The sequence below is a fragment of the Polypterus senegalus genome, chromosome 8 (genome assembly GCF_016835505.1).
Source record: "Polypterus senegalus isolate Bchr_013 chromosome 8, ASM1683550v1, whole genome shotgun sequence".
In the NCBI taxonomy this organism is placed as follows: Eukaryota; Metazoa; Chordata; class Cladistia; order Polypteriformes; family Polypteridae; genus Polypterus; species Polypterus senegalus.
In genome coordinates this window covers 73,931,095-73,950,095 of record NC_053161.1, presented here as the reverse complement: position 1 = coordinate 73,950,095, position 19,001 = coordinate 73,931,095, and the positions used below count along the sequence as shown (strand labels likewise).

Genomic DNA, 19,001 nt, shown 5'->3' with positions numbered 1-19,001 from the left:
CAGTGGTTCAGTGATGATCTGGAGAGGCATATCCTTGGAGGGTTACACAGACCTCCGTGTGCTAGGCAATGATACCTTGACTGCTGTTAGGTACAAGGATGAAATCCTCTGAGCCATTGCCAGACCTTCCGCTGGTGCGGTAGGCTCTAGGTTCCTGTTGGTATAGGACAATGCCCGGCCACATGTGGCTAGAGAGTGTAAACAATTCCTAGTTGACTGAGACATTAATGCTTAACTGGCCCACACATTCCCCAGACCTAAATCCAACTGAGAACCTCTGGGATGTTCTGTATCTGTGCACCTAGCACCACCAAGCAGTGTCCCAAACTCTCCAGGAGCCCACTGATGCCCTGATCCAGGTCTGGAAGGAAATTCCCAGGACAGTATCTGCTGTCTCATCAGGAGCATGCCCAGATGTTGTTGGGAATTCATACAGACAAGTGGGGGCCATACACACTTCTGAGTCACATTGTGAGTTGCTGTGATGAAATTTACACAAGTTGGATAAGCCAGTGATTTGAATTTTTCATTTGATTATTTGATGTGATGGTGAAAGAGTTGGTGATTTTGGTTTCTTTTGACCATTGTTGCATCATTTTCTTCTCAACAGATTACACTATTTTACTCAGTAAAAATTTTCCACTTGAATATTTCGTTCATTGAGATATGATGTGTGATTTAAGTGTTTCCTTAATTTTTTGATTATTGTATATAAAATATATTTCCATGCTGATGAGGAAGTAAGGTAAGATGCATATCATTTTGACTGTATAGGTGGTTTTAAGACTCAAAATTATATTGGGTCAGTTGCATTCTGAAATGGATAAATTTATAGACAGACAACAAAAAATATACAGGTAGATGTCTGGGCATAGGTCCATCATTTGTGACAACACTTTTATGTAAAGGCAGATTAAGTGCCACCATAAACACTCAGAAGAGAAAGAGAGTATAAAAAAAACTTAGAACTATATAATCAAACTATGACTATAAAAGACAGAGAGAAGAAAGCAACATGAAAGAGCCACAACACCAGGTCTAATAAGCATGCATGTTAAAATAATCGGAGTTTGGGTATTCTGTAGCTCAAGGTTATCCCTCTGACAATGTTTGTATTACTGCTTATCTCAAGGACATTTTGTGTATAAATATGCAGAATTTGTTTTGACTTTGCAGTTTGTATGTGCTAATGTGCTCTGATGTGTTTTGTATTTTCAGCTTTCTTTTTCTGCATTTATTCTTGTTTAACTCAGAATGTAAATAAAAAAGTTCATTATTATTATTGCTTAATTATATTTAACACGGTGTATGAGTTATTTTTCCATGGTGTACTCTTTTTTTCACATGAAACTTTTGACAGAGAACTCTGGATCAAAGATCATATTTAAATATATTTTGTAGCAGCAATATATGGATGTAAGGGCTAGAATGTCCAATGAACAAATGCAACAAAATGCACAGTGATTAAAACAGACAGACTTACTATGGTGCATCTGTTTTAAGGAACAGGCATTTCACTATGCTAAAACCATATATTTTTACTGGCCACTTTATTAGGTATACCTATTCAACTGTTTATTAACACAAATATTTAATCAGCCCATCACATGGCAGCAACTCAATGCAGTCAGGCATGTAGACATTGTCAAGATGACTGCTGAAGTTCAAACCGAGCATCATAGTGGGGAAGAAAGGTAATTTAAGTGACTTTGAACATGGCATGGTTGTTGGTGCCAGACTGGATGGTCAGATTATTTCAGAAACTGCTGATTTACTAGGATTTTCATACACAGCCATCTCTAGGATTTTACAGTGAATGGTCCCAAAAATGGAAAATATCCAGTGAGTGGCAGTTTTCTGGGCAAAAATAATTTGTTGATGCTAAAGGTCAGAGGAGAATGGCCAGACTGGCTTAAGCTGATAGAAAGGAATCCGTAACTCAAATGAACACTTGTTAGAACCAAGGTATGCCAAAGAGCATCTCTGAACACAACACTTCAAACCTTGAAGCAAATCGGCTACAGCAGCAGGAGACCACACTGTTTGCCACTCCTGTTCATTAAGAACAGACAACTGAGGCTACAATTAATATGGGCTCACCAAAACTAGTCAATATAAGATTAGAAAAACAGACAAACACTACTGATCATCACGCTCAGAAGAAAACAAGGTTGGTCTCCTCCGTTATGGGAAATGGACGTCTGAAGCAGAGCTCCGTTAGCAATGACTTTATTTTTTCTCTTATTTCTTATTATCCCGAGGTATCCTATATTTACCCAACCTGAAGAGTTTCTACTATAGTATATAAACATGAGTAACAAGAAAGGGGGTCAGAAAGAAACGGAAAAGAAACCTAAAACAGACATCAAGCCCAAGTGTAAGGTACGGCCTTTCAGAGACTGACCTGGAACAGGCAGGCGAAAGCACAGACTTCCCAGGATTCCAAGGATCCCGCTCCACTGCAACATCTCCAGTTGAGAGCGAAAATGGGAGAGAAGGTGCAAGTGATGCAGGTCATGATAGCTCGCCGATTCCAGAAGATCACTTGAAACTGGAGATGGCCTTGCAATCCACACATTCATCTACTCCTTGCAAGCCGAAGGCATCGGCTGTAGCGGGGGTTGCCACTTCACCTGCGGAGCACAAAAGCCTAAACGATTTGTCCGAACTGAAGGAAATGATCACAGCATTGGCCACGGCCATAAGTGAGCTCAAGAAAGACATTCAGAAAAATATGAAGAAAGAAATAAATAGTTTGCTCAAGACAAACGAGAAGCTGCGGCTGGAGCTGCAAGAGATTCGGCAGAAATATAAATATTTGGAAAAACACAGTTATAATCATTTTGATGCAGTCTTTAAAGATATGCTGAGAAACACTGAGGAACACATTCAAGGAAAATGTGTCTAAACTGAGAGAACTTGCCGATCAGCTGGAAAAAGTTAGGGAGATATTCACGGCTCAAATTGAAACAGTAGAACATTTGGCATCTAACACCGATGGAAAAGCTACAGCTGTGAATTCCGAATGCAAAAAACTGGGAGACAGACTTGCGGCTCTGGAAGATAGATAGAGGAGGAATATTAGAATCGAAGGTCTACCTGAGAATTGTGAAAGTCCAAACCCAGTGAAATTTGTAGCTGAACTATTCTAAAAAATAATTGGAGAGGACTTTAAATCAGATACCGAGATACTGGCAGCTTATCGTATATGTGGATCAAATACCTCTAAACCTAGGTCTTTAATTGTCCGCTTCAAGAGATTACAATTTAAGCTTAATGTAATGGCACTTCTCAGACAAAAAACAAGAGATTATATTTGAAGTAACCACATTCGTATTTTCCCTGATTTCTCACCCTCAAGAGCTGCTAAACGTGCAGCTTTTTACAACATTAAACAGCAGTTACGGAAAGTCGATATCAGATACAGCCTCTTGTATCCTGCCAAACTGAAAGTGGAACTTCAAGACAAATATCACATCTTCTCCTCAACGGAGGAAGCAGAAAAGGAATTAAGAAAGCTGATCCCAATGCTTTTTTGAAATACGATAGTGAGTCACATCCTGTGATGGTATGGCAAAAAGATATTACCTACTGTCTGATCCGCTTACAACGATACGGGTACCATAATTATACATCCTTTTTTCTTCTCTGACATTTTTTGTTTATGTTTTAATTACAATTATAGACGTAGTTGTGGAAGAAATTAAAGTAGTCTTTTTTTTTGTTTTGTTTTTAACTATTCTAAAGGAGACTGTTTAACATCATACCCTCAGTTTATTGTTATTGCTATTATTGCATTAGGGTTTACTATGGTTATCCAGAGCCACTTTTTAACACCATTCCCTGAGTTTACTGTCTTAATATTTCCAAACTGTTGAAGATTATATTTTATGCTTATAGTATTTAGACTTTATTGGCAATAGATAGAATGCCGCTGCTGGGGGGGGCTTGTTTTGTTTTGGATGTGCTCTGTCTCTAGGTATGTCAGAGGACTGGGACTTTGTGAAGTGGGGTCCAGCCTCTTGTGGGGAGGCAAAATTTGGGATAAGTGGGGGAGAGAAAGAGAGCAAGCTATATCTAATCTATCCTTTTAATCCTTATAATTATAACAATAGGCTGCTTGACAGTAACTCGTGGGAAAATTGGAAATTAAGGTTAAAGCTGTCACACTTCCAGTTAAGACTACAAAATGACATCAAAAATTCAGAATCAATGTCTCCATGATGGGACAGTTAACTTTGTGAGCTGGAATGTTAAAGGCCTGAATCACAAATTAAAGAGAAAGAAAGTATTCAATCACCTAACAGATTTAAACGCTAAAATAGTATTTTTACAGGAGGCCCACTTACTAAGCAAGTATCAATTCCAGCTGCAAAAAAAACTGGACTGGCCAAATGTTCCATTCCATCTTTACAAAGAAAACTAGAGGTGTGGGAATTCTCATACATAGAACAGTCTCATTTGTGGTATCAGATATAGTATCTCCCTTCATCTCACTCTAGCTGGAAGGATTAACATTGTTAAGATCCTTCCTAAGCTTCTCTTTTTATTTCAAAACATTCCAATATACATCAATAAATAATTTTTAAGCAATTAGATTCAACCATAACCTCATTTATTTGGAACTCAAAACATCCACGTATCCAAAGAGCGACCCTACAAAAACCTAAGGCAGAAAGTGGCATGGCTCTACCTAACTTATAGTTTTATTACTGGGCCTGCAAACATACAAGCTATAGAAACCTTGACACAAATAGATGAGCATCCACAGGCTTGATCAGTAATTGAAATTGTCAGAGGTGGCTGGGGTGGCAACCCAGCCGGGACACCCAGAAGGACCGAAGGAGGACTTGCGCCTTCCCCAGACCATCTGGGGGCGACCGCCCTGGTTCCTTTGTGGGCCCCCATGCCTTTAGAGCCCTGGACCTCAGCACTTCCGCCACACCAGGAAGTGCTGGGGGTAGAGGAGCAGGGACACCCGGAGTGCTTCCGGGGATGCTGCCGCACTTCCGCCACACGGGGGTGTGTCCATGGAAGATTGCCGGAACCCACCTGGAGCACATCCGGGTGATGATAAAAGGGGCCGCCTCCCTTCATTCAAGGTAAGAGTCGGGAGAGGAGTGGACTGAGCTGGAGAAGAGAGAAGGAGGCGGTCTGAAGAAAGGCATTGTGTGGCCAGGTCTTTGGGGACTTTGGGGGTTTTTGGTGCACCTTGAACTGTGTAAATAGTGTAAATAAACGTGTTTGTGGGTGACATGAACGTGTCTGCCTGTTTGTGTCCGGGCCAGCCTCCACAAAATAAAATCCTGCAGTACTTCTTTATATTCCGTGCTTTGTGCCCTAATAAATGTAAGTTATCGCCAATATACTAATAAACCAATTGTGCTTCGCTCACTTAGAATATGGAATCAATGTAGAAAGAATTTTAAGATGAAGAATCTTTTATCTGAGGCATCTCTGCATGAGAACCACCTTTTTCAACCCTCGCAAACATATGCAGTTTTTAATATTTGGAAAACATTTGGGATTAAATTACTTAGAGATCTTTATATAGACAACATCTTTGCATCCTATGAACAATTACATTCCAAATTTAACTTTCCAGCAACACATTTCGTTCACTATCCTCAAATTAGAAACTTTGTTAAACAGAACCTGCCTGATTTCCCTTATCTCGCAACTTCCTCTATGCTGGAAAAAATACTGTTCAGTTTCGAGGGCTCAGACAGCATTTCTGCAATATATAAAATTATTTTACAGTCCCTCCCTTTCAAAGATCCAAGAGGACAATGGGAAAAGATCTATCACTCAACATATCAGAAAAGAAGTGGGGGGTAGCATTGTAGAGAATTCACTCGAGCTCCATATGCACAAAGCATACAATTATTCAACTCATAATTATATATCGAGCACATCTAACTGTCCAAATGTTTCCAGGGCAAGATCCAACCTGCGAATGCTGCAATCAAGTCCCAGCCTCACTGGGTCACATGTTTTGGGCCTGCACCAAATTAACATCATTCTGGACAAAAAATTTTAACTGCCTTTCAGACAGCCTTGGTGTCACAATCCCTCCTAACCCATTAACAGCTGTGTTTGGTGTTCTTCCAGATGGGCTTAAAGCGGAGAAGGACAAACAAACTGTGATTGCCTTCACTACACTATTAGCACGCAGACTTATTTTGCTGAACTGGAAGAATCCTAACTCTCCTCTTTTAAGTCAGTGGGAAACTGATGTTTTATACTATTTGAAATTGGAAAAAATCTAATTCTCAGTTAGAGGATCTGTGCAGAACTTTTTCAGAACCTGGCAGGATCTAATCAATAGTATTTTAGAATAAGCTCTTAAAGCACTGAGGAAGTAGATTCTCTTCCCATTTCTTTTTCTTCTCCATTTATCTTTATCCACCTATTAAACTCATCAATTTTATGTATTTTTACAAGCTTTAAGTTTTACTCCGTTGGCCATGCTCTTTCTCAGGGGTGGGGGTTGATTTGTTTTCAATCCTATTTTTTGTAAAAATTGATCTATCTGTATGAAATGATTACAATGAAATCAATAAAATAAAAAAAAAGATTAGAAAAACACTGCCTGGTCTGATGAGTCTCAGTTTCTGCTGTGACAATCAGATAGTAAGGTCAGAATTTGGTGTCAGCAACATGAAAGCATGTATCCATCCTGCCTTGTATCAACAGGTCAGGGTGGTTGTGATGTAATGGTGTGGGGGATATTTTCTTGACACATTTTGGGTCTCTTAGTACCAATTTAAATGCCACAGCCTACCTGAGTATTGTTACTGACTGTGTCCATCCCTTTATGACTATTGTGTACCCATCTTCTGAAGGCTACTTCAAGCAGGATAACGTGCCATGTCACAAAGCTCAAATCATCTCAGACTGGTTACTTTAACATGACAGTCAGTTAACTGTACTCCAATGGCCTCCACAGTTACCATATCTCAATCCAGTGGACCACCTTTGGGATGTGGTGGAATGGGAGATTTGCTTCATGGATGTGGAGCTCACAAATCTGCAGCAACTGTGGGACACTATCATATCAATATGAACTAAAATTCCTGAGGAATGTTTCCAGCACCTTGTTGAATTTATACCATGAAGAATTACAGCCGTTCTGAAGGCAAAAGGGGGTTCAACCTGGTATTAGCCAGGTGTACGTAATAAAGTGGCTGGTGAGTTTATATTCATAAGGATAAAAGCACATAAATATGTCAAGCTATTTCATTTGCAGGCTGTGAGCACAATACCCCTTGCTAGCTTGCAGTGCATCATCTGTTTAAATATTTTAATTTGTACAGATGTATTTAAGTGAAGAAATGTCAGATGTATTATCTATAACATTATTGTTAATCTGATCCTTTTCATTACACCTGGTGCTCTAAGATGTGGGATCCATTGTACACTCATTCATGCTAACATTTATTTATTACAGGAGAAGCTAAGTGGCTCCTTCAGAGTGGAATTGTTATTCTCTTACCCCATGGTTATGATGGCGCTGGACCAGAGCACTCTTCATGTCACATAGAGAGGTTTCTGCAGGTATGTGGATTTATTGAGAAGCTTTTTATTCAGATGTATTCATATACACTAGCATGCTGTCCTTTCAAATATTGCTCTCAGTGTTTTCTCAATATATAGGTGCCTCCATGTTCTAAACCCCCTTGTCTCATTTAGAAGATGGCTAAAACACACACACAGTACCCAAGGGACAATCTTCCAAACCAGGCCCAAGACCATATTAGGGCCAGGATGGCACTGGTCAACCCATAGAGACACCTTGGCCATACAATCAGAGTTTTTGAAATTTTATGGTCAAGATATAAAAAGGAGAAAAACTAAATCAAAATGAGTTTTGTTACATGCAGGTGAAACTTCATGTATGCACATGTATTACATCTACTGTTGAATTGTGCTCTGTTCTTGTAAAGTTTCTATTGCAGTGTTATATTGTATTAAGTGTTCTGTTCGGTGTATTGTATTGTAATTACCCCCCTTTTTTTACAACCACTGCACACCTAACATACCTGCAAAGGGGTCTCTCTTTGAATTCCCTTTCCCAAGGTTTCTTCCATTTTTTCCCTACTAGTGTTTTAATTTTTTAGTTTTTCCTTGTCTTCTTACAAGGCTGGGGGGCTGTCAAAAGGCAGGGCTTGTTAAAGCCCATTGCAGCACTCCTTTTGTGATTTTGGGCTATATAAAATTAAATTGCATTGTATTGTATTATATCTTTCAGAAATGTGGAGTCACTGAATTTAATCAATTTGATTGGTTACACTACTTGCTTATCTGTTGTTACTAGCAACATTCATTCATCCTTCCAGTCAATGCTTGTCTCTCAGTCTACATAATGTTAACTAGCTGATTAGATGTACATGTAGATGTGTTTATGGACAAGCATCATCTCTTTAACTGGCTACACTAAATATCAAGGACAGAAAATGAAGACTCTTCTGTTTCACTGCTCTGTCGTGGTAGAAACACAAAGAGCAGCAATCAGAATCACCAGTTTGAGCACACCCCTGCTTCTGGGTGTTTAAAAAGGGCTGGCTCATCCCTTGATCTATCATCACTGGATTAGTCACCTATACATCCCCAAATTCAACAGGTTTCCTTACACCACAAAGAATGCGAAGTCCTGATATTTTTTAGCCAGGTGTTACAAGAAGTTTACTTTTTTTCAGTACAGTATATGGAAGGATGCCATGGTTCATTATATTTTGTAAAGTCAAACATTTTACTGGCCTTGCTCTTTTCTGAACATTTATTTTCTTCATGTTATATTTCTTACTTTTACTGATTCATATTTTCCTTTTTTTAAAGTATAATAAATGCGTAAATGATGTCAATGCCAAAAACTAAATACTCTCCTGCCCAAAATGTGTACTGTGTATCAAAATCTAATTCTGACATCACCAAAGTCCAGTAATAGCCTATACAACTGCTCTCCCCCTCACTCCACCCAAATTTTTTCACTGAAGTGCAAAGAATTAGCCACAAGGAGGGAGAAAAGGGGAGAGACTCAAAAAGCTTAAACCCAGATATGTGTGGTTATTTTTCAGAAATGTTACTTGCAGACCCTATATATGCAATCAGTCAAAGAATAAGTTGCTTTGTCTTTTAAAACTGGAAAACTGGCAAATGTTCAAAAACATGATGACAGGCATTGTTAACTATGCCTAAAGATAGCCTCAGGTAAATAACATCATGTGCATTTTTCCAGAGTTAAAATATTAACTGTTTTGACTGGAAACAAAAAGGATCTTAACTGTAATGCTACCTACCAGAAATCTTTTTTGTTGCTAGTTAAAGAAATGGTGCTCAGAGTCTAGAACAGGGGTGGGCAAAGTCATTCCTGGAGGACCGTAGTGGCCGCAGGTTTTTGTTCCAACCCAGTTGCTTAATTAGAAAACAATCCTTGCCAATAATTACATTTCATGGCTTGTTAGTGCTTTAATTATGCTATGTCAAGTCATTCTAATATCCTAGATTTTTTTCCATTCTAAGGATATCATCCAAATACTTTGAAGTATAAAACGGATGGGTAATTCTCAATCTGTCACTTTTTTCTCTTCTCTTTCCTTCCAAGTATTAAACTAAACTAAACAAAATAGTGCACGATAAATACACAGGTGTAAAGGGTAACAAGCAAAATGGATAACTGCTGGTTTCTTTTGTCATTTGCATCTTATTGTTAATGAGGAGCAATTAAAATCCGAGAATGCAGCTGTTTAAGACGTAAATAAGTAATAAGGGTTCAAAAACTTAATGAGGGAGATAACTAAAATGAAGTAGAAGTGTTTCTAGAGCAATAAGTGCCTCTTATTAAGCAACTGGGTTGGAACAAAAACCTGCAGCCACTGCGGCCCTTCAGGAATTACTTTGCCCACCCCTGGTCTAGAAGGTAAGGGTAGACATACTGACCAGGAGTAAATACATGTGTAACTCCAGTACATATGGATCAAGGATACAAAAATGGCATAAGGAATTAGTGGAGAGATCTTGTGAAACATTTCCATGCCTTTTGACTTAAATACAGTCTGTGGAGCCAGTACTTTTAAAACATAGTACAGTACTGAATTATTAACTTCGGGAGGATCCCACAAAGTGTCAGGATGCCCCACAGGGAAATTCACTCAAATGATTCCAACACTTTATGAAAATTGACAAAGACTGCGTATGTGCTTCATAAGAACCCTCAGTGTCAGGATGCAGTTAATGTTAGACTTCTTAGACATAAAACCAGACTGCACCAGTTGCTGGTAGGTGAGCAAGTGATCATGGATCATATCAAGGATGACCATAGCAAGAACCTTACCCGGCACCGAGAGCAGTGTTATCCCACTGTATTTGCTGCAATCCAAGTGATTACCCTTCCCTTTCCAAATACGAATGACAAGGCCTGTTTTCCAGTACGCCCATCTCCTAAATGGAAGCAAAAATTGCTTGCAAAGCAAGGAGGACAGCCATACTAGCAGCAAGGAAAAGTTCACCCCGGATACCACAGATCCCTGAGCCTTCCCTTTCCTCAGCTGCCTGACCACCTGTGCAATCTCAATGAGATTGGCTGGTTCACAACTAATCGGGGAATCGTCCTCAAGAACAGCGGACCCAGAGATGTCCAACATCCTAGCTGGAGGATCGGCTTTAAACAGCTGCTCAAAGTAGGGGTCACAATTGTAGCTTCATTTCTTAAGCAGAAGGTCTTAGATGGTGTGTCACTTTCTTCTAACAAATGCCTCCTTATCTTCCCTCTGAGCCCTCTCAGATGTCCTTCTCAGTTCCTGGTACAGACCTTAGTTGACATCAAGCCGTATGCTGCAACTCCTCTCGAATATATCCAGGCTACCCTCCGAGGTGAAACACCTCCTTCTGGGAACACTGGCAACACCAACACACTCCTCAGCCTTCTTTGGGGTCTTGTCACAGAAGGTCTCCCACATCACATTAGGATCAGCAGTCTCACCCAAGTTTGCAAGTTCCTCACACAAACTGCATGCAGACTCATTAGAAACAGCCTGATCTTTGAGTCTGTCCAGGTCCAGTCTCATTCTCCTAGTAGGTGGTAGCCTACTGGACATAGGCTGGATCTTCAGAGTAGCAACAAGTCTGTGGTCAGAATTCTCATACTGGGCACTTCTTTAGACAGTGCAGTTCTGTATGAACCTCCTTCCAGCATTTGCCCATGGGGATGTAATCAATCTATTCAGTGTTGGAGTACCAAGTCCAACTATGCAGCTGAGGGTGCTGGAATCAGAATCCAGAAATCTGCAGCCCCTGAATCCACATGAATCCACTTTCACCATGGTCACCAGATCTATGGGGACGGCAAAATCCTCATCCCCAAAATAAGATGCACACCATTATCTTCAGAAAACCTTGTAATCAGTAACCTAGTAATGAACCAATGTAAAATCGTTTTTTTGGTGTTAGTCAACTTTATACATTATAAACTATGAATATAATACTTTTTTGAAAATGTTTTTAATATACTGTATGTAGCATACTAGTGCTACCATGCAAGCTGAGTGTGTGGGCTAACAAATATTGCTTCTGGGCAAGTGCTGCATTCTGTAGGTCAGCAGCCCCTTGTAATCATCACTGAGCTCAAGCATCTTCAGAAGTATTCAGGTTCTATCAGTTAACTGTATTCTTGTGTATATTTTAGTTGTGTGACAGCCAAGAACAAGGAGTGGATGGAGACAATGTGAACATGTCTGTGGTGCACCCTACCACTCCAGCCCAATATTTTCATCTTCTGCGGCGACAAATGATTCGGAATTTTCGGAAACCGTTAATTGTTGCCTCCCCAAAAATGCTACTTCGATTTCCGGTAATAATATTTTACATCTTTCACATTATCTATAGTATCTGTCACTATTAATTAATTTGCATATATACAGTTTATATAAAGTAGCAATCTTCACTGCATTTAAATCTTTTATGGATTTTGGAACTTACTATATGTTTTTCTAGTTTTTGCTTTTTATATTAATGAAGTTTTAAATTGTATTTAAAATTTAGGGTGCTGTGTCATCTTTACAAGATATGGCTCCTGGAACACATTTTAAGCCAGTAATAGGTGACCCATCTGTGGATCCCAAAAAGTAAGATTCTTACTGGTTATTGTTCTACAACATTCATCTTAATAGCATTTGCCTGTGTTGTGTTTTTTTTTTTTTTTTTACAAGTTCTACTATAAAGAACTGAGCAAATTAAACAATATTTTGTGAAAAGGAATTTATCATTCAGTTTGTAGTCTAAAATGTGGTGGGCTACACGGCTGGCTACAATAAAACCACAACAATGGAGCCTATTAAGATTCAGAAAGATAATTAAAAAATCACCATCAACTTGGCAGAGCCTTACCACACCCTCAGGGATAATGAGTCATCAGGCATCTCGGAGCACTTGGAACTGAAATTATTTTTCCACATATATGAACTGGAGGAGTTATTGGCTTTTTGATTTACTTCTTAACATTATTTAAAAGGCTTGGTAAAGGTCAAAGTCACAGGAGACAGAGTCTACGTCTGCCACATCTCTGACACAAGGTAGGAACTACCTTGGACAGGATGGCAGTCTGTTGCAATGCATATTCACACACCCTTACTTATACAGGGTCAATCTAAAGCTGACAATTAACCTGACACTCTATTTTGGCAATGTGTAAGGAAATCCAAGAGCAGATATATTTGGGTGGGCAAACTCCACACAACATGGCACTTTGCTACCTCTTTTATATAGTGGCATATGTAAATATGCATATTTATAGTTTTAATATATAAATCAGTCCTTTAGAAATTTGATTTTTATAACATCTTTTAAAGTTTCAATTTTGAATGTTCAGTTCTTGACAGGACAGATTGAAGTATCTAGGGAGTCATTTTTTTTCTTTTCTCTTTATTTTTTTTTAAAGGTAACTTAAAAGTATTTTTAGGTTATACCTTTTGTTTCTATCTATCATGCAGCTGAATCCACTTCATCCCTTCACTGGGTAAACAGTGAGTTAAGCAGAATTCAGTAGATGGCAGTGTTTTATTTGGCAGCTAAAGTAACTTCACTTTTAGTAAATTGCCACTAAACAGTATCATCTCCAGACCACTGAACAGTATCATCTCCAGACAGAGGAGCAGCTTCAGCGACAGACTGCTGCACTGACAGACTGCAGAGATCGTTCCTCCCCCACACTATGCGACTCTTCAGTTCCACCTGGGGGTGTAAACTTTAACATTATACAAAGTTATTGACTGTTATATCTGCCTTGCACTCTCCACCTTGCATTTTTTAAGTTGCACTGCACTGCATCTATCTATCTATCTATCTATCTATCTATCTATCTATCTATCTATCTATCTATCTATCTATCTATCTATCTATCTATCTATCATGCTGATTGTAGAGTGGGGATTGGCAGGCATCATTTAGGCATTTTCAGGCTGTACTTTAAGGCTTGGAGTCTTCATGCCTATGAAGAACATATGTGCTCAAATTTTCTCATATTCCAATTTTACAAAATTCATAAAAGGTGCTTTCCTTTACCATTATCTTATAAGCTAGATTTACCATCTCTTCAGGAAAGTGAACTTTCAGTTCATTATCCAGCTTCCAAAAGGATGTAATTTTTGACAAGGCATTTAATTTTGCTGATACAACAACAGCAACATTTATTTATATAGCACAATTTCTTACAAACAGTAACTCAAAGTACTTTACATAATGAAGAATAGAAACATAAAAGACACAGTAAGAAAATAAAATAAGTCAACATTAATTAACATAGAATAAATGTAAGGTCCAATGGCCAGGGTGGACAGAAAAAACAAAAAAAACTTCAGACGGCTGGAGAAAAAAATTAAATCTGTAGGGATTCCAGACCATTAGACTGCCCAGTCCCCTCTGGGCATAAAGATGGACAAAAGATAGATAATAATTTTATTTGCTCCACTGGGAAAATGTAGCTTTTACAGAAACTCAAAAATATAGAAATATTAAAACAAAAATAAACCCCTTCAAATACACAAAATAATTACAAAAAAGAGCAAAAACCTAGTGACTTGGGCAATCATAATAGAGTAGTCATAGTGAGAGACTTTAAAGGAATATTACAGTAGATATGAAGGAACCCCAGTAGGGTTTCCTTACACCCACCTGCTGAATAATTTGTTGGCTAAAATTACTTAATGATAGTGTTTCTGAGAGATGACATGCATTCATTCTCTCCTCTGCTACTACTTCCCAATGGTCAAGAGTGTGCAGCATCCCATAACTGAGCCTGCCCTTTTAATTAGCTTGTTGATTCTGTGGGGATCTCTTCAAATTGATTTTACTAGCACAGCACACCACAGAGTAGAAAATTACACTAGCTGCCACAGAGTTATAGAACATGTAGAGATTGTTACTACCCATATTAAAGGAAGAACCTGCTAAGAAAAAAGAGTCAGCTCTGCATTTTCTTGTGTAGATGTAATTGATGTGGACCTTTAAGTAATTGTAGCAGTCTAGTATTTCCATATCCATTCCCAGAATAGTGACTTTGCGTAGAGGCTGTTTGGTACAGTAAAAAAAAATCAATAACCAGTTCCTTATTTTTGGTGATATTAAGTTGAGACAATTATCTTGGCGTCAAAGGACAAAGTGTTCCATCTGGCACCTATGTTCTGTCTCATCCCCTTTGTCAGTATACCATATTAGTGCATAGGCATTGGAGAATTTCAGCAAATGACATGACCTGGTGTTATATTTATAGTACGAGACTAATGGATGGTTCTTCCTGTTGCTGTTATTCACTTTAGAAACAGTTCTTGAACCTCACAAACTGTGGCCCGCAGGACAGAATGTCCATTATTCAGATCTCCATAGGCTCATCTACTGCATATCCCAGAGCTTAAGAACAATGACTGGATTGTATTGAAATTAATGAAGAAATGAAAAAAAAAACATATTCGTCACAGTGCTGCCAGCTTTGTCCAGATGGGAATAAGCCTTGTTGAGAAAACAGATAATTGCATTTTCAACTCCAGCATCTGATAGGTAAACTGCAGTGTGTCCAAGTGGTCTTTTACCAAAGGACTCCTAATTTCCAGGTTCAGCCTCAGGAAGGTAATCATGATCTATTAGTTATTAGGTGAGGCAAGACTTGGGCTGAAACCCATTCTTTATCTTATAATTTACCTCAGTACGTGAAGAGCTAAAAGGTATCTAGTTGCATTAAACATATCTACCATTCGACAATTCAAATAACAACTGGCAATGGGATAATATCAACAGATCCAGCCTTGACATTTATAAGTAGCTGCATTAGGTATTATGGTGGCTATGTGTCTCTAATTTTGTTTTTATTTTTAAACCATTTATTATATCACAGAAAATTTTTTTTCAAGTGTGTTCCTTTAGTGTACCTTCGCTCCCATCTTTAAGGAGAAAGGCCTTGCAGTCATCAATTTCAGAACTCAGCCTCTAGCTCACTACCTGCGAGTACAGAAACAGTAGGCTGAAGTATTTGTATATCTTTTATACCTAATTAAACAGAATTTGATGGTGTAGTTTTGATCATACATTGTTTTAAATCTCCAATCACCATTTGCTTTATTATTGCCATTGCCTCTGTAACATGCAATTCAGGGTTGCTTTGTGGTTTTTCTTAGAGGCCAGAGTATGTAGGAGAGATTTGCTGGAAAGAAAGACAGGTGTATTAACCTGGATGGTTTGTTTTGGATCAGAAAATCTTCTCTTCAGCTCAATTTAAGTTACTTTCCTGAAGAGAATACAAAGAAAACAAGGTGAATTCATAACATAGTAAGGGACTTGAGTACAGATAGATGAAACAGACATATAGTATTTGAGAAATGTCTAAGGCCATAGTCAGGTTCAAACTTTCCTGTCGGAAAATAAAATCATTGTCATGATGTAAGAAAATTGGCAATTGGTGTCATGCTGGTAAAAAACATTTTTTCTATTTGTACTCTATTTTTACAATGAAATATTCCATGGATTTTCTACATGTGGACCTAGATAGAAAGTATTAACAGATGACACATTGTTATTGTAATGTAGCGTATTTGCTAGGAGATTAGTGATTAGGTCTTATTGATGAGGTGGTTATTCAGCTTGATTTTGTGTTACATGAAGTGATGAACCACTGTGACCTTGTTGGTTCAAGTGATTTAGCTTCCCTATCAAATAAATTGAAAAGAAGAATTGTTTAGTAAGTGATGGTGGAGCACAGGAGTTAATTTGAATCTTTCTATTCTAATTTATATTACTATTCAGCCTTCTCTACCATTTTATAGTGAATGAATTAAATTTGAAAAACATATAAATACTAGTAGAAAGTAATGGCAATGGAATTATGATTTTTGGGAGAATAATGATAAGGAGCAATTTAATTGAATACATGCATTTATTTTCATTATAATGTTATGTCTTAATTAAAGGCTTCTAACACTTATTTGTACGTCATAAGATATTTAAGTGTTCCTGATGTGACATATTTGTTATGGCAATACCTAAGTTGACTTTCTAGTGAAATAAGTGATAATAAAATTCTAACTTCATAAATTATGTTCTTCTGTTTTGCAGTGTGAACCGAGTGGTTTTTTGCTCTGGAAAACATTACTATGCTTTGTTGAAACAGCGAGAAGTGTCAGGGAATTCTCAGCATAACACTGCCCTTATCCGTCTGGAGGAGCTCTGTCCATTTCCCTTGGACTTTCTACAGCAAGAAATGGGCAAATACAAAAGTGCTAAAGGTTAGAAATTAAACAGTAACTTTAAACATGTAACTATCAGTGAGAAATTTTTAAAACCTAATGGCTCAATTGTTAACGACTCATCTATATTTTATATGTTTTTATTTTTGAATGAATGCATTCAAATAAGTCCAATTAAATTTTTGCTAATGAGGTAATGGGTAATGTAAGTATATATACAGAATGTGTAAATCCCAATCTATAAGGAAGAAAAAAGTTGCATTATTTGTGTTTCAGATAAATAAGAAATGATATGCAACTTTAATTTACTCGTGTAAACCCAAACTATGAGCATATACAGTATTTGTTGTATGTCAAACATGTACAACCCACTTCTAATCTTGGCACAGTATTTCTTTTGGGGTTGAAAAATTGTTGGACTTTCCATTCACTCATCCATTTAATATCTAACCTAGTCATTCAAATGCATGTTCATGGAATGTTGGAGACTAACCTGGTAGCTCTGGGTGCAAGAAAGGTTACATTTACACATGCAACTATCTTCATACAGAGAAAATTTAGAGTCAACAATTAACTGAAAGTGCATATTCTTAAAATATGAGAGGAAGCCGGAGAACCAGGAGAAAACCATGCAAACAAAGAGAATGTGCTCTACAATTCATTCTTAAGTGTTAATCTGGAGTACTAAGAATTATTTTCATGCACGAAGACCCATTTTTTTTAAATTAAGTTCAGTTGGGGTTACATGTCCTGACATTGACACAAAAAAATATTTTATAGTATAACTCTGAGTAAATAGAACCTGACAATGTAAAACCTTAAATAATTTAATTTGATCACATATTAATAAATACAATATATAGAGGACTTAAACATGTATTTGCAAAGTTTTAAACATCACTGTACTAACTGGATAATGGCTTTGAAGTAAATTATACTAACAAATATGTTGTGGACAAGTTCTTACTCTTTTGTTGTGTTAGTCTAATTAACTTCCATCCATCCACCCATCCATCCATCCATTATCCAACATGCTATATCTTAACTACAGGGTCACGGGGGTCAGCTGGAGCCATTCCCAGCCAACACAGGGCACAAGGCAGGAAACAAACCCCAGGCAGGGCGCCAGCCTACCACGGCTGATTAACTTGTAACACAGTATTCTTTAAATAATAGCCCTGTTATACTTTTTAAAGTGTTTCTTGCTTTAACTTATGAATCATGCGGATGGAAATTTATTATTAGCTTACCTTATCTGTCCCTACTCTCTTTTGATTGCTTTTATGAAGAAAATATTTAATTTTTTAATCTTCAGAGATAGCTCAGCATTTCCTTTTAAGTAAATTTAATTGCAATATCGGCAACATGCACATAGACATCGGGAAAATAAATGATTCAATTGCTTTCAGTTTCCACCGCTACTTCAGGCCATTTGAAGAATCAGTGGAGTTTTGTACTTGAAAAATTTTAACCTACAGGACATTGGTAAAATATTTATTTGATACAATGAACTTGACGTCAACATGGTATACTCAGATGGAAATATTGTTGCCGGTTTCATGTTTTATGGAAGATACTATGATGAAGAAAGCCAATGCACTTGTAAAATTTTCATTACGTGTTATAATAAATGTTTGTTTTGGCATGATGGTTAAATATGATTGGCTGACCTCTGTACCTGAAAGAGCAATAAACTGTAGGACATATGATGAAATGAATATAGTATCTTAATCATACCCTTTGGGTGACCATATTTTTTTGAAGATTATTTCCATAAGGTTGTAAACATTGCCACATTTGCTTCCTGGTGTAGGATGAAATAAAATACAAACAATACTGTTAGGATACTTGTTTTGCTTTGTATTTTCTATTACCTAAACATTACATGTGGAACCTTCTATATGCATGCTCTGTCTATAACAAGGGTTTCTAGTTTTTTATCACTGGGTAGTGCATCACATTGGGGTTAAAATAATGACACAAAAAATCTCTTTACATAGACTTTCCCAACCACAATAAATTCGGTGTTTAAAGAAATCAATTCACTTTATTCTTAAGTGCACAGTTAAGGCTTCACACTATAAAATCATTACAAATATACAAGTGTATGGCTAAAAACAGGTAACATAAACACAAAATCCAGTACTGTCCAATAGAAAAACATTATGCACAATCCACAAATAAATGTTGTGGGGTATCTCTGTTTTACTTTCTAGCTCTAAAACCTAAACTAAGGAGAGACATATTTCAGTTTATTAATAAATTTCATAAATT

At 37.5% G+C, this 19,001-nt stretch overlaps 1 protein-coding gene across 1 annotated transcript in view; it reads left to right on the top strand.

Annotated features, from left to right (window-relative positions):
• The window catches only part of dhtkd1 (dehydrogenase E1 and transketolase domain containing 1), a 98,143-nt gene that overhangs the window by 65,557 nt on the left and 13,585 nt on the right, over positions 1-19,001 (top strand). Inside the window, exons 12-15 of the mRNA XM_039761297.1 lie at positions 7,451-7,557; positions 11,684-11,848; positions 12,040-12,122; positions 16,597-16,766. Of these exons, the coding sequence (XP_039617231.1) occupies positions 7,451-7,557; positions 11,684-11,848; positions 12,040-12,122; positions 16,597-16,766 (525 nt within the window). The remainder of the gene's footprint in view (positions 1-7,450; positions 7,558-11,683; positions 11,849-12,039; positions 12,123-16,596; positions 16,767-19,001) is intronic.